General features: G+C 38.4%; 3 protein-coding genes across 7 annotated transcripts; 1 reads left to right on the top strand and 2 right to left on the bottom strand.

Annotated features, from left to right (window-relative positions):
* The first annotated feature begins 118 nt into the window (after positions 1 to 118).
* On the top strand, positions 119 to 6,287 carry LOC149013466 (uncharacterized). 2 transcript variants are annotated; one of them, XM_089159760.1, is made up of 3 exons: positions 119 to 2,475; positions 3,418 to 3,591; positions 4,863 to 6,287. In XM_089159760.1, exon 1 carries the CDS (start codon positions 654 to 656, stop codon positions 2,334 to 2,336), a length of 1,683 nt encoding a protein of 560 aa, XP_089015886.1. In that variant the 5' UTR covers positions 119 to 653; the 3' UTR covers positions 2,337 to 2,475; positions 3,418 to 3,591; positions 4,863 to 6,287. The 2 variants fall into 2 exon arrangements, 1 of the variants encoding a protein (XP_089015886.1); XR_016174075.1 differs by having other exon boundaries at positions 131 to 355.
* Positions 6,288 to 7,611: 1,324 nt separating this feature from the next.
* LOC149013465 (Eukaryotic aspartyl protease family protein) lies at positions 7,612 to 9,472 on the bottom strand. Its single transcript, XM_089158865.1, has one exon. The coding sequence runs from the start codon at positions 9,240 to 9,242 to the stop codon at positions 7,755 to 7,757; it is 1,488 nt and encodes a 495-aa protein (XP_089014991.1). The 5' UTR covers positions 9,243 to 9,472; the 3' UTR covers positions 7,612 to 7,754.
* A 3,805-nt stretch (positions 9,473 to 13,277) lies between these two features.
* Positions 13,278 to 18,823, bottom strand: LOC149013464 (bifunctional adenosine 5'-phosphosulfate phosphorylase/adenylylsulfatase HINT4-like). Of its 4 annotated transcripts, XR_016174069.1 has the most exons (7): positions 18,737 to 18,817; positions 18,598 to 18,644; positions 16,747 to 16,823; positions 16,597 to 16,663; positions 15,905 to 16,025; positions 13,533 to 13,610; positions 13,436 to 13,446 (listed from the first exon to the last, which is right to left on the bottom strand). XR_016174069.1 is itself a non-coding variant. In XM_089159593.1 (6 exons), exons 1-6 carry the CDS (start codon positions 18,806 to 18,808, stop codon positions 13,362 to 13,364), a joined length of 426 nt encoding a protein of 141 aa, XP_089015719.1. In that variant the 5' UTR covers positions 18,809 to 18,823; the 3' UTR covers positions 13,278 to 13,361. The 4 variants fall into 4 exon arrangements, 2 of the variants coding, with proteins under 2 accessions (XP_089015719.1, XP_089015718.1); XM_089159593.1 differs by lacking the exon at positions 15,905 to 16,025 and having other exon boundaries at positions 13,278 to 13,446; positions 18,737 to 18,823; XR_016174068.1 differs by lacking the exon at positions 13,436 to 13,446 and having other exon boundaries at positions 15,637 to 16,025.
* Between the last annotated feature and the right edge of the window lie 1,327 nt (positions 18,824 to 20,150).

The following is a 20,150-nucleotide window of genomic DNA, read 5'->3' as shown; positions in this document are numbered from 1 at the left end:
AAAACAAAATAGATATTTGAGGATAGAGTAAATGCCGTAAATGTGGGGTTTCATTTAAATTAATAAACTATTTACTTTTAAAATTGTATTTTAATAAATAATAATGTTTAGATTTAAAACTTGATTCTGCACCGTTCAATTTTATTTGGATGACGCGGTGGAATCTACACTATCAGCTGGCATAAGGATCCATCACATACACCTGATCTGATCGCTCGAAGTACGATTCTGGCAATGTAGTTCGACTGCTCAGGGGGTGCTTGTTGATCCTTGTTTTGCCTTATCTGAGGGGCAGACGGACCTTCAATCTATAGCGTAAAGCGAGTGTTTCTGAGCCTGCAATCAGCCAAATCGGGTATGTGTAGTGCAGTCCCAAATCCTTATTAACAGAACTCTAATAGTTGCGGTGATATTTGTTTTTCTCAGAGATCAAATTTTTATTGCATTTGCCCGTAAGGGTTTCATCAGAATTAGGGTTGTTCGCAGCAGTTCCATTATTAAGTGGGTGTTTGTGTCCGGAGTTACTCATATTCAACTCTTGTGTAGAATGAAATTTTTATTCTTTTATTGTTCATCTAAGACATTACAAATTTATTATCCTATGAACTTGCTGCTGTTCAAAAGAAAAGCAAAGAGACAATGAAGTTCTCCAGATGCTTAAATTATACTCGTACGATTCTATTTGGTCAAGGGTCAGTTGGAGCATTTCGTTTTTTCGCTATATTTCGCGGTGGTCTCTATGTGACCACCGTAGCTGCTTCAGAGACGACGGTGCCATTGACAATGGGTGCGAAGAAGTTTTTGATGGTTTCTCAAAGGGAGGTGATCCAAAACTGGATTTTGATTCTTCCCTTCAAGAGGACCCTAATGCTGCGACCCTCCCCGAGATGTCTATTGTAGGAATTCAGGACAGTTACGAAAATGGTTCTCAGGAAGATTTGTTCCATTGGCCGAAATCCAAGGATGTCAGGTTGGATGCTGATATCAGCACTATGGACGTTCTCCATCAAGATGAGCCGAGTTTTGATGTTCATGATGATGACGAAAATGGTTCTCAGGAAGATTTAGATTTGTCCCCTCGGCAGAAAAATTTCAAGCGCATTAGGTTGGATGCTGATCGAATCATGGATATTCTCCACCGTGATGAGCCGGGTTTTGATGTTAGGTTGGCTCTGGATGAGTTGCAACTTAGTGTGTCAACTTTCCTTGTCAGGGAAGTTCTTAAAAGGATTTTAAAAATTATAAACCATACAAATAAGGACCGCTGTGCAAAATTGAGTTTCAAGTTCTTCACATGGGCTAGTTTTCAAGATAACTACAGCCACACCACGGGAACCTACCACTTGCTTATGAGCATCTATGCAAATTGCCAGGAGTGGAAGGCAATTCTAAGATTAGTTGATCAGATGACTAAAGATGGGTTGCCAACTACTGCCAGGACCTTTAACATCTTAATATGTACTTTCAGTGAGGCAGGTATGAGAAGGGATATAGTGGAGAGGTTTCTTAAATCAAAGAAATTTAGATATAGGCCCTTCAAGCACTCCTACAATGCAATCCTACATTCTCTTCTGGCAGTAAATCAGTACAATCTGATTGAGTGGTTGTACCAGAAAATGCTTGCCGATGGGCATCCTCCTGACGTTCTAACATACAACATTCTCTTATGTGCAAAGTATAGACTGGGAAAGTTTAATGAGTTCCGTTCGTTGCTTGATGATATGGTGGTTAAAAGTAAACTTTCCCTAGATTCCCACACATATAATATCTTACTCCATGTGCTTGGGAAAGATGACAAACCCTGTGTAGCTCTTAAGCTATTAAATCAGATGAATGAAGCTGGTTGTGAACCAAACATTCTTCATTTCACCACATTGATGGATGGGCTGAGTCGGGCTGGAAATTTGGTTGCGTGCCGCTACTTTTTTGATGAGATGGTGAGGAAGGGGTACACGCCAGATGTGGTATGTTACACAGTCATGATCACGGGATACAATGTTGCTGGGGAGCTTGAGAATGCACAGAAAATGTTTGATGAGATGATTGTAAAAGGACAGCTACCGAATGCCTTTACATACAATTCCATGATACGTGGTCTTTGCATGGCCCGGAAGTTCGAAGAGGCACATGCAATACTGGATGAAATGGAATCTAGAGGTTGCAGTCCAAATTTCATTGTTTATAGAACTCTAGTAGTTAATTTGCGGAATGCTGGAAAACTGGATGAAGCTTATAAAGTGATAGAACAAATGGAACAGAAGGGGCACTATATCCATCTTCGCCCGAAACTTGAAGGATTTATTAGAGAATATAGATGGAGATCTGTGTACAAGTAGAAGATTCGTTCTTCATGACCTGACAAAGGAGACACTTATTTTTTGTTACCCTAAGTTATGATATTCACCAGCTGATGCTCATTCCAGACTTCACTGAAGTTTAACTCTGAGGCTATTACGATGATCATGTCTCTGTAAAGTATGTGGCCTTTCTTTTGTTTGTCATACATTATCATGAGACAAAGCTAAATGATAGACCTAAGCAAATTTTCATGAAACTGTTTTAGTTATGGATTCCTTTCTTCCCCACCCTAAAAAAAATTGCAGTGGGAAATATATTAGGGTTTGATTTGTAACTCTGGCATCCTCTTCTATCTTTTGTGCTGCTTTTGCTTTGGGGTCAACTAATAGTCGCAGGTCTCAAGGTTCTCCTTTTCTGGTTATATTTTATCTTCTCCAGTGGCAGCAGCACTAATTTTTTCTTCTTATAAGCATGTGGGTGGGTTGGAGAGTAGGAGTGGAAAAGTATAAATGAATCTGAAACATTTAAAAGGTTTGAATTGGTATTGTTTCATGTATCTATATTTTATTTAATACTTAATAGGTTGATATATCCTTTTCAGATGTTCAATTATCATATGAAATTTTTTCCAAATAGGTATAGGGAACCCTGCAAACTATCATTGCTATACCATCCATGGCTCATGATGTGTGAAGGACTACTAAAGCATGAGCCTAGAATCGTGTTAGTGTCCCTAGCATCAACAAATAAATGTCTATTTTATGAATGGGACAAACCATTTCTGGGTTATTAGATCTCCTTCATTGTGCAAGAACTACCTGGTCTATACAGGTATATGAGAAAATTTGTTTTGAATGTCAAACTCTTACTATTGTCTCTGCTGCTTTAAAATTAGGCCTAATGTTGGCACCTTATCTGACCCACTTTTTCTAATTTTTGCACCTCCAGGTGCTGCTTTCATTTGGAAGTTGATTTCTAGGTGCTTTTGATATTAAAATAGCTTCTTTTTTTTTTTTTATCTGCTTTTGATTTTAATCATGGATTAAATATTAGAGGTCTAGAAACCAACATATATAACATGTGAAGCTTAAAATTTTGGTTACTTTACTTTGATTTTAGGTTACATTCTTGTTAAAGCATCAATCAACAGATTTAGTTGAGGAAAGTAGATGGAGGAAGAAAGGAAGGATTTTTGGTGCTTCTGGATTATAACAGTAACTGGTCTGAGTTGCAGACAGTAAAGCAAAGCATGAGGTACCACACTATGCATATATTGATCAGTTACAAGTTAGGGTCTTTTTGGTATCAATTCTCATTGTCTATTATGAGATTTTTTCATTGTTTTAAATTGTTTGGCATCCATTATCATTTTTATTTTTATTTAAAATAATAGAAAAACCTCAAAAATTCACAATGGATTAAAAGTCCATTATGGATTATCGGTGAAAAGTCATTCTCCTCATTTATGCGGGGGTAAACTTGAAATTTTGAAGTTTAGATAGGGGTGTATCAATAAAAACACACTATTTTATAAAATCACTTCTCAAACCCTATCACATCTCTCATTTCCTAGAAAAATTCTTCTCAAGTCTACGGCGGCTTCTCAAATCCTCTTTCCATGTCTCAAGGAAGCTCTCAATCCCGCAAAAAATCTCAAGAAGGTGGATTTGCATTGATGAGTTTCCTGTCTGGTTCTCTCTATTTTATTGTTTCGGAGTTTTGAAAGGATTTATTTTTAATTTTATTTCATTTCTTTTTGGACGATTTGTTTTACAAAGCTCTTAGTCAATGCTTCCTCCTTGTTAAGAAATCGTGAGCAGTTTTAGATTTTGGTGGCATGATATCTACCGGGCTACCTCTTTCTTGATTTGTTTGGTCATGGTGATATAGGCTCGATTTATGTCATTCACGCTTTGGATAATCTCTCTTTGGTTTGAATTTTGGGTTCAGCTCGCTTCCTGATCGATGTGATCTATTGAACCGTTAGGTAAGAGCAGACAAGCCAAACCAAAACCATCAACAATCCTGGCCGATCAACGCCGGACCGTGCAGAAGCCGTTAGCGATTTGGGTTTTGAATTGGTTTTAGTTTGGTTTGATGTTATACTAGTGGGGGATATACTTAGGTTACGTACAAAAAAGATGGAAGCTTGTTTCTATTCACCGAAACAAAACGGCCCAACGGGCAAAGTTGGGTCTTCAATTTCTACTCAAAAGATTGAATCGCAAATGCTAACAGAACCCTATCTCCCAATTAAAACAGCACCACGAGTGAACAAAATCCCAGAGAACAAATATCCAATAATGTAGTGAATGGGAAACAGAGGGGAATATATCGAACTCGAGAAGGGGAAGTCAAAGGGAAATCATTTTATTGTCAGACTTATTTTTCATTTTCTAAAAATTTTTCAATTAACATACCAAACTTATTTTTCATTCCATAATTTATTGTTGACAAATGTCACCAAACCATTTGTCATTCTTGATCAATAATGAATTCTTATACTTATTTCTTTTAAATAGTCATAATAGACAATGAGAATTGATACCAAAAAGAGCCTTAAGTATCTCTTCAGGTGATTAGTTGATCAAAACTTACAGGCACTTTTATTTTAATAATGACAATGGCTTTTTCTTGAGGAAGAAAAAGATCTTGACAGTTTGTTACTTAATAGGTTTTGTGCAGCTGGCAAAAATAGTTGGTATAGGGTCTAAATGAACTGAGAATAATTAAATCTGCACAGTTAAAGAAACTTGAAACAATGAAAGTGCCTTACCTTCTGTCACATTAGACTAACTTAAAGGGATTTCCCTTCGAAAGGGCTTCCACTTCTCTTCCCCTTTCTTTAGCCATGAGATCAATCAGGTTGTTTCCAAATTTGACATTGCCACTTTGTCTCTCATCCTCAAACCCTCTGAGGAGAACCTCTTTAGAATTATAGTGGTTGGTCATCACAATTTGCTACATAAAACTCCTAAAGTATATCAAGAATATTTCTGAAAGTTGAAATATGATGTGAACCCCATATTAGGGTTAGGGTTTCTAAGAGGATTTTCCTAAAATTTAGGGTTTGCCCAGAATCTTCTAGCAAATAATTGTCAATTCTTCTAGCAAATAATGGTCTGTACACATAGTCTATGCCATCCCACCCAATGTATTTTGTTCTTTTCTCCTTTTCCTCATTAGTGTTTAGTTGAAGCTCTTCTTATCTCATCATGGATAGATTGTTGTTGAAATCTTGTAGTGTGCTCCTGCAAACTAAGTTTAAAGAGAATGCAACAAATTTTGATTTTTCACTCTTTTTTCTACATGAGTTAAGGTTAGTAATAGGAATCTTTTTGATATGTTGTTTCACTTTTCCGGTTTATCCTAGTGTTGTATGTGCCTCCACGGAACAAAAAAATAGAAGTAGAATCAAGGTGAAATGGTGCCACTAGAAATTTGGTGCTTCCTTAACAGCAGCTTCTTTGAGAATAGAGCTATTACTATCAAATACTAATTTCAGAACAAAGATAATTATCAATGAAACTATCAAGGTGACTATTCCAACTGTATTTAGTGTCATAGGTGTAACGATCGTAGTATTGATTGTTAGTATCACTCTTAGACCTATTATTAAGATAATTAGAATTCCAATAACTAGAAAAAAACCTTTCTAGTTTTAACAAAACCTCTTTGCTTGTGTGGGAGAGTTTCCAGCTTTCTAATTTTGAGCTGACTCTATCTTGCACATATGAAAATGGGCTAAACACATCCTTAAAAATTAAGAGTTTTTTTCAGGGCTGCCGATCCCTTAAGTGGGGGCTAAATTCTTGATTGTCCCTTTATATGCAATTAATATCACGATGCCCACCCATGCCATAAAACAAAATATCAAGTTACCCCTCTTGACGGTCGAAGTCTTTTGACCGACAAATGAGGGTTGGAAAAGACGATATTACCCCTTTGCGTGCATAAAGACCTAAATGCCCCTTTATAAAATTGCCCTTATCTTGTCGTTCATCCACCCCCCCCCCCCCCCTCCCTTGCCCGGCAGGGACATCACGCCACTCCCTTTGCCGGCAATCATCACCGCCCCTCCCCAGCAGCCTAATGAGAGCATTGAACTAACCCTCACAATACGTACGTTCAAATTCTTAGACCAGTTTGACCAATAGGGTTGATCGTTTCTCCTGGTTTTGCCCCATCTAGGGTTTGATGCGGAGAAGGAAATCTTGGTAAGTAGGAGAAAATTGAGTGGCAAAATAGCTACGTTTTGCAAGAAGATAAAGTTTACTTTGAACTAAGCAATGGAGAAAGAGAAGCACACTGGTGAATACGTGGAGATGCCATAACTTGAGTGAAAACAATCCAGCAATCCCAAACATGGAGGAACCCAGAAAGAGAGTAAAGAACCAAAATAGAATATTGGGCCTAACCCTTTCATTTCAACCTTTGGGGTGCTATAATCTAAAGACTACATTTCGTGCTAATCTTAAAAAATAGAATAAGTCCTCCTCTCTCTCTCTCAGTAACAAATATAGTTAATTCCAAATAAGAATGTAAAATTGCCATGGAAGAAGGTAAAGAGTCCAAAACCAGTTTGTGTTGGAGGAACTTTGTAAAGGTTTGAGCTGATTGATCTTGGGGTGAAGACACTTTTAGCGGTATTGCACACATTCTTAAAAGATGTTTTTACTAAATAAAAGAAACAGAAGTAATAAAATTGGTTCAAATTGAAACTTTAGAACAAATTTATCAAATATCACTTTATTCTAATAGATATTTTCAGAACGAATTTATCAAATGCCCATTTCTAAGCAAAGAACGGTTTGTTAGTACAAGAACATTACAAAATGGTTTTGTATAAAAACTGGTCTCTTAATATGAAAACGTTACCAAATGCATACTTATAGGCGTCAAACCCCTCGTGCTAATCTCCAATCTAGGGCCAAACAAAATAGATTTTTGAAGATCTGAATAAATGGAGGGGTTTTATTTAAATTAATAAACTATTTACTTTTAAAATATAAAAATAAAAAATAATATTTATTATTAAAACCCACTCCTTGATTCTGCACCGTTCAAATTTATTTTGATGAGTGGTTTAATCTACACTATCAGCTGTATGCAGTGATGCAGCAGCATAAAAATTCATAGATTCTATGGTTGGTTCGGCCGGCAACTCCCCTCGAAATATATAGTTAATTTATGATATTTATCTCTATTCAATGTCTTTTCAATTTTTTATTATTTTTTTATTTTGGTAAACTTTTCAAATTTCTCAAAACCCATATATATATATATATATATATATACAAAGTTTATCTTCTCCCACATCCCTTATTATTATTCCGATTTCCGACAACACGTCTTCCCAGTATTTACATGAACTCCACGTGCGGTCAACTTAGCTACCTATAGATCCATGATTTCGACTTTTCAAGGATAGTCAACGCTATTGGCAGCCACGTAGGTTAGCGTCCCCGGTTCAGACTATCCCAAAGGCTAGCGCATCGCTTCCGGGCGAACCCAACCCTACCCTTTTCCAAATCGTACATCACCTCGAACCCTTGTTGCTGGTAATTCCCTAGTAAAGCCGCGGGCCCACCTGAAGTCGCATCATCTCCACCGTTCATCAACATCAGACAACCCACTTTCCTCTTCTTGCCTACTCCATCATCACCACCGTTGGTAAACCCATAGAAGTAATTCCTGGTCGGTAGAACAACACTGGCGTTCCCTACGAAGTGTAGTGTCAACTTTGGTACATTCGCAGGCGACGACGCCGCCGCCTCAATGTAATAACAAGGACTGAGCCCGGTCTGGTCCTCTGTCTCTCTCGACCGCTTGTAAATCCGACCGACCCGGTGGTCGAACTCTGCCACCACTGCTTCATACAGCTTCTCTGGGAACATTGTAAATGTGGTGCCAGAATCCACCACCATTCCACCATTTCCCTTGCTGTTCACCTTCTTCAATATCTCAGGTGCCGGAATTCTACTTCCTCCGACTGAGACCGCTTCAAGCCCAACGCAGTAGAAGTACGGGTATTTGGGGTTGTCGAGCATTTTCGTATACTGAAACTCACTTTTCCCATCGATTGATTGCTGCTTCTCTTCATCATTCTGAGAGTAACGGCCAAGAATTAATGGGCTTGGCCTGCGAATTTTCTGCTCATCGAATGAGTGAGAAATCAAACAGTAAGAGAACGAGTTACTGAGTTGAGGGGAGAGATTAGCTAACTGAGCAGGCAAAGAGAGGGCTCCTCGACCGAAACCAGCGACGCCAATTGGTTCGGCGAGTGCGGTGTGAGCACACCCAAAGGTGAAATTTTGCAGGCGAAACGATGGGGACGACATAGGTATCGATATACTGTCGCGGTACAGACGGGCAATGAAGCTGCCATCGGCGTAAGCATAGTAGAAAGGTGGGCAAGCGAAGGAAGAACAATCGGAAGTTTCAATGGTCTCCAATGGGCAGCGCGATATTGCGCAGAGATCAGAGGATGGGAGAGATGAGTGGACGGCGGAGCAGGAATGGGAGTTACAGGGGACAAAAGCAGAGGAAGAGACATTAGGAAGAGCTGTGGCAGCGGAGGTATCGTATTTGCCTTCACAGAGTATGCAGTTGAAAGGGGCGCAGGGGAACCAAACGAGGTCACTTCCTGTGTCCATGTAAAGGGAGATGGTTTGAGCTGGTTCGGAGCCGAGAGACAAGGTGAGGATGTAGTCGCTACCGGGAGAAAGGGGAAGAGATATTTGCCGGCGGTGGAGATGACCATGGTGGTGGTTGCGGAACCTGGTGGTGGACTGAACAGAGGATTTTTTGAGAAGGTGATGGGTATGGTTAAGTTGGGTATTTGCAAGAGAGTGGCTCAGAGGAAAAACAATATGTGAAGACGCAACTGAGAGAAATGCAATGGAGAAACTGAAGAAGAGCAACCGACGCAGAAGAGACGCCATTAATCCGAGAAAAAGAGTAAGAAAGGCGAGGTTTGATGAAGAAACAAAGTACAGCGCTTGGTTTTAGATGGTTTTGAAAAAGGTGGGTGAGAGGAGTCGAAGCTATTGGGTTTCTTGCAGAGGTTCTTATTGGGGCTACGAAGTCACAATTTAAAAGTTGCCATTAAATCACGATAATCATTCAGAAATATTTAATGGAGGAGTCGGAGCTTCTGGAGACATTTGTTTGGTGATGGTCAGACTAGCGTACTACAAGTTTATATCTTTATCCAGAAAAGGGGAATTTTTTTTTTTTTTTAACAGATTCGTTTCTTTAGGTTTCTCTGCAGTGGTCGCTCGTTAGGCTTAGGCTTTCGCTTATCCGCACTGATACATTGTTTGGTTTGTTACTCATTCTAAGAAGAATCCAATAATGCATACCAAACACAATTCTCTGTTGGTGTTTTGCCCAAACCACGTCAGTAGTAATTTGGTTCGAAAAAGTCCAAAAGAAGGAAGGCGCTCAGCTGCAGGGCCCACGGACTCTCACTTGCCAGCTGGAAGGCTCGATTGAAAGGCTGCCACGTGGCCAATTGTGGGAACCACTTGGAGTAGGTAAGGGATGAATGACGACATCTCTATTTTGGTACGTACGTTTTTTTTCTTTTGTTTCTCCTTATAAAGACTTTAGATTCTCGCGCGGAGTTAAAAATGAGGGATTCGCCCGCCACACGAGTAGGCTAGCCACCAAACAAACAAGCCATTGGGCAGTTGGCAACTTGGCACAGCTGTGTCTCTTGAAGATACGAGCAAAACTTGGAGACGACGCCATCTCTCTCTCTCCTTTAGCATGGCGTTTCTGCGTCACTTCGTGTAGAGTAACAGTTGATGTGGGTATGACAAAGCATAGAAAGGGCAATTGAGTGTTGGAATTGCTTCTGCTATTTTCTAATACTCTTTTAAGGACGGGAAAGAGGAAGAGTAAAGGGTCACAGATTCACAGAATCACAGGGACCAGTTTGGGTGTCTTCTGCTCTGCTTGAGTCGTTTTCAGTCTTGTATGTGCCAGCTGCTTCGGATATTATTGTATACTCCATTTCCAATGCACCAACCCTATTTTCCAAAAAAAGAACCCATCAATCGACCCAACCCTAGAACATAAAATTACTCATGATTTCCCCTCTTTCCTAGTTAATATGGTAGACCCAGATTAGCTGAACTTGAAAAAGTTATCCTTCATAAAAAGTTTGAAGAAAGGTATTTCATTGCTGGATTCAACCGTATCAATAAAGAAAAGAACATCATGAGCTGGTAAATTTATTTGCTCTTTAAATGAAACCATGGGTGAATCTCTCCATACCACCTTTTCTGGATTGGTGCTAGTCAAGAGTCAAAACAGACATTAATCCTACAACTCTAAGCAGTTTTTTCTTTTTAATTTTCTTTTTTGGTTTGGTAAGAAAATGATCTCATTCAAAGGAAGGGCGAGAAAAACACAAGGCATCTTGGTAGCGAAGAAGTGGAAGTTCGCCAACATGTTCTACTTGTCAAGGACAAGACTCTCCTTGCTAGAGTATCTGCGACAACATTTGCAGCTCTAGAAATACACACAAAAGAACAAGATACGAAAGAGTTTTAAAGAAAGTTAATGTCTTCACCTCATCTACGAAGGAATTACTCATCTTCTGCAGACTAGACATTGCAAGAAGGGTGAAACCTTCATAATCTTTGATAACACAACTAATACCAGCCAGTTTGAAAGTTAAGCAGAAGGGCTCCATCACACTTGACTTTAAACAAGCCCACATTTGGAACTCTAAACAGTTTTACATCTTAGGTTGTTGGATAGAGTATTTCACTTCAACAAATATTTCAGTCATAACTACTAGGCCCTCCACAAAAAAAAATCTAGAGCCTTTACCGAGAGTCTGGTCTACAATGTATTTTTTAATGCTCGACTTAAAAGTAATGAAAGCATTGAAAATAATGATCTAGATCAAACTAAGTGGACTATAAAAAATGTAAGGTTAAATGTCAATTGAAATTCTACGAGTTCTGACAGCTAGGGTTTTGAATGGTCTATTGTAATCCAAAAACAATTGCTAATAGGTCAAATCCAACTTTAATGGAGTTTGGTAATGGGTTCATTTGGAACAACAAAATTGATTGGATAAACCATATAATATTCAAGCCAATGATTGCACTCGTTTCATATTGGTATAATATGATAAACCCCATAATTAGTGTAGTTGTACGGTGTACCCTACCCGACATATATCCACAAAAAAATATCCTTTGATAAACCTTAAAAATTAATTTTTTTTTTCCTTTTGGGTAACCAAACGTTAAAAATAATTGAGGTGCAGAAAAAAGACAAGAGGGATAGAATAATTTCTATTGTATATCTTTTCTTTGGTACCAAACGTAACCTTGGAATAAAGCATTTTATGTGAACGGCAGAAGACAACAAAACGGCTGGGAATGCCAAACAAGACCTAATAATATAGTTTGAAAGGATAGCGGCCAAGTATCTTCCAATTAGGCCAACCACTCTCTTCTTGGAATTTTTCTCCTATTGTCCGGGGCATTTAATTCAGTGGCCAACCATTAAACCCCGAACAGCTTTCTTCGAATCATGTTGTTGCTTTTACCTAAAGATGCTAAGGTTAGCACTTAACATCATGTTTGATGGGGAACACCGAAAGTGTTTATTGGCCAATAATGGAGTCATGTCAAAGAGAACCCAATTTGGTTTTTAGTTTCCATTGGTAATTTAAGAGCAGATTTGGACTAGTCGCCACTTTTGATATTGATTCTTATCTGAACATCTCTACTGACAAATGAGGTCACATTGAGGCTAAAAGTGTACAGCTAACAGAGAAACTCAAATGGGAAAATAAGAAACTATATAATATCACAGCCAAAATGGCCAGTTTTCCCGGCTCCCTAATTGATTTTTCTTTTTTGGATTTGCATCTTATTGAGCCAACTTAAGACAGCAGGAGTCATTCCTGTCTTGATATCCTCACAATTGGGTGGATTACCCATTTATGAACCTTATAAGCCAAACCAACCACTTTCTTGAGAAAACCCAAATTTGTCTAACCAAGGAATGAAAGTTCGCTGCTTTGTTACCTGGCGAACTGGCGAAATTTCGCCGAAATTTTGGTGAAATTTGACCCAAATTTTAGGAGATTTCCACCCTCCATTTTGGAGGATATTTTTGTTATTTTGGGCCCAAAATTTTGGTATTTACTGTAATTTTATGCTAATATTTGGTAAATTTGAATGATTTCTTATAAATTCTTCCATGTAAATTCTTATTTCTAGCCACATTTAATATGTTACCTTCTAAGACCTAAATCATTCGAAATAATTGGAAAGATTACCTGTTGACTTTGAAGATCCGATTACAGAATCCCTTCATAATTTATATTGTTTTTATAAATTCTTTCATGTATATACTCTTCCCTAACCACATTTGGAATGCTGACTTTTGAGGCCTAAATCACTGGAATATAATTGGTAAGATTGTTCATTAATTTTGATAAATTTGGTATATGATGCGATTTTGAATAAAGATAATTTGAACTGAGCATACAATCAGATTACAAGGTGACAGGCTGCCCAAGTAGATGCCAATGCAACCAAACGACAACACAATAAATGGATGGATAGTATGGACTTGCCTAATGTAAAGACCTCACGTTCAGTCCATAACTTCAATGTTTCCTTGGCAAAGCTCAGATACTTAGTTTCTTTATGCCTACTAACAAATGCCTGGATGATTATTGCAAGCAACTGTTTCCAAGAATCAGTTAACAAACTCACAAGAAAAGGGGGGGGCGGGGGGGGAGAAACGGGAGAACAAAACCGACAAAAAAAAAAAACGGGGAAAAGCAGATCAGAGATCAAAAAAAATTTGAAAATGGGTGAAATCCAGAGATGTCAAAGCATCCACAAAACCGCAACAAAATTGGAGCGTATCCAACACCCAAATAACCGTGAATCTAAATATTTGAACCAGACTCTGTAACCAAACGGCCCGTGCTGTTAAGCCCACACAAGTACACAAGCTAGGCACGCTTGTCATATTTTTTTTTGGTAAGGGCACACTTGTCATATTTACAACTCAGATGCTTATGCCTTTAGCTTTTCCAGCAACTTTGTGGCCTCGATGAATCCACCCAAGGGTCCTAGAGAAGTGTACTTTATATGTTTCCAGCTGTTCACAATCTTTAAGAGTCAACAGACGTAGATAATTTCAAATTGCATTTATGTCTCCCAAGGAAACGAAAGGAAAATGCTCACCTGGGTATGAAGGGAAGTGCAAAACAATGGAGATGGAGATGGTTAACACTATTAAATGGAGGCTGATGAAAGCCAAACCTGCGGAAGGTAAAGAGAGGTTAGAATTAACCCAAAAAAGAAAGAAAGAAGAAGCTTAGAAACAGGTAGCAAGGATGAAGGTCTCCAGAAATAGGTATAATAGAGAAAGTTATATAGACACTCCTGAACTTGCAGGGTGCTATGTTTACAACCCCTAGAAACTAATTACAGTACAAAGGCCCCCCCCCTTCCTGACACCATTAGTTTTAAATAAAAAAGACATATTTACCCTCATTGAATCTTCTTATAAGTGAGAAGAAAAATTGAAAAAAATATAAACCAGTCATGGTTGTTCTTCACCCTCCTCTCTTCTTTCTCTCTTTGTTTTTTTGTTTTTCCTACAAAGTTGAAACAGGTTTGAGGGTGGAAGGTACTTTGGGAATTTAGAAAATACAGTGGATGCTAAGTCATCATTTAACCCCATTATTCTAACAGAAGGTGTGTGTTTGATATACAACAACAACAACAATAAGCCTTGTCCCAACTAAATGGGGTCGGCTACATGGATTCTTGCCCTCCAATCAGTTTTGTTCGAGGCCATGCTAGATACAAGGCCTAAGTTATACATGTGTGTTTGATATATGATGTGAAAAAAAGGGGGTGTGAACGAAACAGAATAAATTCCAGGGGGTGTAAATGTAATAGTTTGCAAACTCAAGGCTATAATTTGCTCTTTATAATAATAAGTATATGTGATGTTCCATCCACAACATCTAGAGGAGATTTGCTTACCTGCATGTAACAAACAATTTTCGATAAATGATTTATGAAATGGTTCATACTTTGATCTCTTTTAATTCCTATTTCTTTTTTTTGTCTTACTTGAACTATACAAACACTTAACATCCATGGTAGGGTCCTATGCGAATTACCATTTTGGATGTTTTTTCTTTTGAAAACTAAGGTTCCACTATGTTTAGAAGGGCCCCTAAAAAGGATTCCTGTAAGTTTCATGCCAAATTAGGTCATATGGCAACCAAAACCAAGGGCCTACATTGTACATAAAACTGCACCAACTTGGCTGAGACCTTGTCAAGTTACCAAGACAACGTGGTTTTTCAGTTGACTAATCTTGGACAGATTTAACATCCTCAAATATTTTCAAAAGGATATCAAATCAGGCAAAACACACCTTACAATAATTCTCAGTCTGTATAAAGCTGAAGTGTGAAGGAAGTGAAACAAAGGAGGAAGTCTCATTTACAAAGCAGTTTAGGGACTGGAAACAGGGATTAGGTAGTTTAATATAGGTCCAAACTTAATCAGAACTGAATAGCACAATTCAAGTTGCAGATAGCAAGCTAACTCCTAAAATAGACAACTACAATGTCCAACGGACCTGAAAGTTGAATTGTTGGGTCCTTTTAATGGGTGCAGTGTTTTCTCAAAATTCAAGAGAAGCCTGAAGTCTAGATTAAGCAAGGGAGTGCTATTACAAATTAAACAACATAAAAGCTATCAGTACTTTAAAAGCAAACAACAATCTAGACTACAGCTCACCAAAGTTTTGGGTGGGGTACTCAGCTGACATTTCCTTAAACAGGCTCCAAACGCATGTTTGGAAAACATGAGAAAAGGCCAGTCAAGGCCTGTTTGCCTCCAAGGATCTAAGACCTGTTTCTATAACTTTCCAGAAAGAGTATATTTTGAACTCACCTGCATCAGCAAAGCTGACTACTTCTGCCTTAAGCTCAGATCCAAGAAATATCAATTGCTGTTGTTTTAGCAACATTTATTTACAAATCCTTCCACAAGACAAGCTATCGGCCTGAACTCATACTACACTCGCAGGAGACAATTTGTAATAACAAGAGAACATATCACAATGCTATCCAAGAAATGCATTTGCACCTATACGTATATAGCGAGTGAGATTGATTCACTATTCTATTTGTCATCCTTATAAGTGTGTTATCTTGGTCTGATTTTGAGTGGTGGGCAAGTTTTGGACAACCAGTTAAAGAAAATAAAGCAAAGCTATAGTGCTAAAGCGGTAAACTAGGAATAACATAATTTAGGGAAGTACCTAATGAAGAGTAAAGAAGTGAAGTTTCTCCTTCCCATTGCTACAGTCTAACCTTTCCCAATCTGGTCTTCTCTTTTCTCAAACTCTCAGTAGATGTCAGAATCTATTATTTCCCCAGTTATCTTCTACTTCTTCGTCAACTTCTTCTCACACCATTGCAGGTTGATTATTTAATTCAAATGAGAATGCTGCAAGTATGGGAAGAACAACCATTTTAATTGTTTGAGCTGCACTAAGTTTCATTTTCATTAATGAACCAGTTAAGCACCTAATAGTGGCAGAGCCTCAGAGGTATCTCTTCTCTCAACTCTCCCATATTCACCAAGGTGTAGCTCAACAAAGTTATGATCGTGGTCTGATGAGGGACTCTTCCACCCTTCTGCCGCCCCCTGGAAAAAATATATAGTAATAGTAAATAAGAAAAAAGCAAACTCATTAGCACATCAACTACTCTTCGGAGCTCTACGCTAACATTCCTCTGCCATTTGAAGTGGGGGATACTAAAAACCCTTTTGACCATCATATATAAATTGCTTCGGCTCTTGCAGATATGCAGTTTTAAAGGTTCAAAAATGGAGGGCACAGTCATTATTGAACCAGAGAATTTAGAAAAGCAGTCACAAGTTTTACATTTGAAAGAAGATGGAGACTGAAATTAGGATTTGAGAAAAAGTCCATGAGTAAGCTCCATATCTGTTCACCTATAAAGACTGAACCTGCAATGGCAAGGTGGAGAAGAAGACAAATTGTGGGAAATAGAAAAGCTGAGCACCTTAAATCTTCACAAGGTATTGAATAGTGTCCCCCCCCCCCTTCCTATGTACCCCTATTGACTCGTAAATCCACATCATTCCTTCCAAACTTAATTTCCAGACATTTGGTCACTGCTAAAGCCATTGTTTCACACCTTTCATATATATATATATATATATATGTTTTGCTGTTCTGAAAACACAATACCTGCACTGCTTGGAGTTTGGTGCATCTTTGTGAAGTAGAGTTTGTCCCACGTCCAACATATGGCTCACTAGGAAAGACAGAAAACTGGAGATTAACTAGGTGAAAGTTAAATAGACTAATGGTACACATTCATTGCATTCAAAATTTTACCCAATTTATAGTCTCCCATTGTCCTTTTGAGGTCTTTAACTGTTGAAATGTGATCCACAGGAATGACCAGGTAATGCCTACAGTTTAACAAAGCAGAAACAATCAAGCTAAGAGAAGAAGCTTTTCAACTGATTACATGAACAACAAGGATGGCCACTAGAAAAATAAAAAAAGAAAAGCAAAGAACAGAGAAGAAAAAACAAAAATGATTAAAGCAACTTGCAGAGCTTTTCAAATTAGTTGCATAAGATTGTAGCAAACATAGTTTTGGATTTGGCATGGAGGCACATGAAAAGTGCAGCAGTAGGAATAGCTCAATGCTGAAGATATAGTGTAAAAACAATTATATATTTGTTGTTTCTAGATTTCTAAGCAGGGTCTCAAGTTGCATCATACTTAATTACTTAAAAATAAACTTTAAATGGTGGAAATACTAGTGGCACTGAAGAAGGACTAAATATTACCAAAGCCCTGTTGGTGGAAGGAGGCTATGAGGTTCTAAGGTGGGTACAATATTTTCAAGCAAGAAGCCCAATACCAGCATTGATTTTCATAGGCGAAACTAAAATATTACTATATATGAGGTTTTGTATCAGTTATTAAAGAAAGAAAGGGCACTCGCAAACACAATATGGTTTTCGAATGCCTAAGTATCAAAAGTGTGAAGACCGTGCACGTTTTGAGAATTTTCATTTTTTTTTCTTTCAAAAAAGTGTAAGTAGATACATGTTACTCACCTAGGTAATCAATATTCAGTTGATGAAGAGCAAATATGATTCAATTTAGCTGTTTAAAACCAGCATCAGGTATAGGTATTTCTCCCTACACCAGTACCATTAGTATAGGGGTTCTGCATCAAAGTCTTAGTTAGGATATCTTATTTTATTTTTATTTAGTCCTTTGATTAAATCCTTAATTGATTTTTGAATCTATAGTTGTTCAAGTGATCTGTAAATCTAGTTCTATTAAGAGTCCTAAAATCTTTTGCTGGGTGAACTTAATAGTCCTTGAAGGATGGAACAGATTAGGGACTTGGGAGTTCAAGTACAGTGATATTTGGGTCCAGTTCCACTCTCTCCTTCAGGAACTCATCTCCAATGAGGCCTGCTTTCAGCTGGTGCAAAACTTGGTCCCCCCATCAAGGTGATGACAGTTCAGGCCTTCACTTTGGAAGAATGCTAGCAGCACCTTGGCTGTCTTGTGAAGCTGGATATCACAAGAGCCCTAAGAACTTCCATCTCTGTCAAGTGAAAGTTAGCTATGAGTTATGAAGCTATTATCAAATATGAATGCCTCCTACTTTTCTGGTATTATTGTGGTATCATAGGGCATGATTAGGGCCCTTGCTCCATTGAATTCAAGGACTCAAGCTCCAGCTTTGGAATCCCTCTAAAGCAATTTTGGCCTTTTATGAGTGGGTTTCTACCCCCCCCCCCCCACCCTAGAACTTCGGAAATATCACCATGCATCATCTTCAACTAATACAAGAGCTTCCCTCACCACCTACCCCACTCCGCCAGTTCTTAGAATCTACTGCTACCCATACTGCTACCCATAATACGATAAACGCTAAAAAAAACACAGAACATATTAGAATTAGAAACCAAATGCAGTTGGGACGTACTAGAGTTTCAACTCAGCAGTTGACAATATTCGGAGTTCTTCAATTTCTTCAGTGATTGCACAACCTTTTGCAATGGATCTGATAAATCAGCTACTAAAACTTTATAAGATGGTTATACATGACTAATTGTTCTATTTAACTCTAAACTCTTGAATTAAAGCATATAGGGTTACATCATACTTAACGACAATCAAAAGTACCGCAAGAACAAAGGGTTAGATTGTTACCTGAAAGCGGAAGGGTTGATATCTCGAAAGGCGACGACCTTCTTATCCTACAATAAATGCAAACAATTAGGATCTTATTACTTCCAACGACTCGAGGAAACGAAATGGAAGAAGTAAGAATCCTTAGCAAGCAACCCACGGCGTAAAGGAGCTGCGTAGAGGTAGAGGAACGAGCGATCTGACAGAACAAACATGGCGCAGCTCCCGCCATTACCTTGCTTCGATTGACCTTCCTAAGTTTCATTTACCCCCCCAAAAAAAAAAAAAAAAAAAAAAAAACAGTGCGGGCAGGAGAGAGTGACACCTAGAAGAGAAGATTCAAAATCGATGGCTGAGATTAAAATCTTCATCTAAGAGTAAAATTTTGAGTGACTAAACTACCCTTAACATGCTGAGAGATCACTAACGCCCCTGAAGACATCGATAGGTATACCGGTGCTGCCATGTTCCTTCAGGTCTGACATTGATGAACCATCGAGGTGGTGGTCTAGTAGTCTCAAGCTCACTCCCAAGTGGTTTGGTAAATCTCATGTCTCAAGTTCAAGTCCCCTATGCTCATTTGTTTCTTACATTGGACAGTTATGTGCTCTTTGGCATGGGCATGAGCGCTATTGGTTTCTGTGGACTATACTAGGCTTCCGGTGGGGCTCCGCTGATTGGGTCATTGCTTGCGCTGGTAGTGCACATGGCTAATGCTTGTATAGGTCGCATTTGATAAAAAATCCCAACATTGCGTAGGAGGGTGCTAGGTCGCTGCTACTGCATCCCCTCTTTTTATTATCCAAAAAAAATAAAAAAGACATTGATGAAGGCCGTGGATGAGGTTGGAGAGACAAGGTTCTATTGTGGTTTTTCTATTTTTCTTTAGCAATTCAACTTTTATTGTGAGTCCGTGATGGGTTCCTTTCTTCCACTCTAGCTAGTTTGTCATAAGCTCTGTTCATATCTGGCTTGAGTGCCAGTAATGCCTTTTTTCCTTTCTTCTTGCGTTTGATTTAATGAAAAGCTTCATGGGCTTTATACACATTATCTGAAATTAGTCTTCCTTTAACAAAAGTTGATTGGGAGCTCGGTACAATGGATGGGAGGAACAAGTATAGTCTCATCCAAAGAAGGTGGGGCAATTAGTCTGTCATTTTGCTCTTGGGAAACACCACTTTCCACTCCTGGAGAACCTCCTCCAAGTGATGGTCCTCAATTTCTTTTGATGTGAATAAATCAGTATAATACCTTTCAAATAATTTATAGATTTCATCCTCATCCGAGCACCATGTACCAGTTGTATCCCTTATTTTGAATACTCGATTATGCCTCCTTTTAGCTATTGTGCTTGCATGGAAGAATTTGTTTTTTTCTCGCTTTCTTCTAACCATTCTACTCTTGATTTTTGTCTCTAAAAGGTATCCTGACAGCTAACTAAATGCTCTAGCTCTTTTGATGATTGATTCCCCTTCCATTGAGTTCCTTCTTCATTGGGTAGCCCTTGAAGCTTTGCAAGTTTTGTATTTTTGATTGAAGATGACCAAAACGTTCATGGTTCCATTTTTGCAAGT

Source organism: Hakea prostrata, chromosome 6 (genome assembly GCF_041222555.1).
Source record: "Hakea prostrata isolate BN-2017 chromosome 6, UWA_Hpros_2, whole genome shotgun sequence".
Lineage (NCBI taxonomy): Eukaryota > Viridiplantae > Streptophyta > Magnoliopsida > Proteales > Proteaceae > Hakea > Hakea prostrata.
This window is presented reverse-complemented; position numbering and strand designations above follow the sequence as displayed.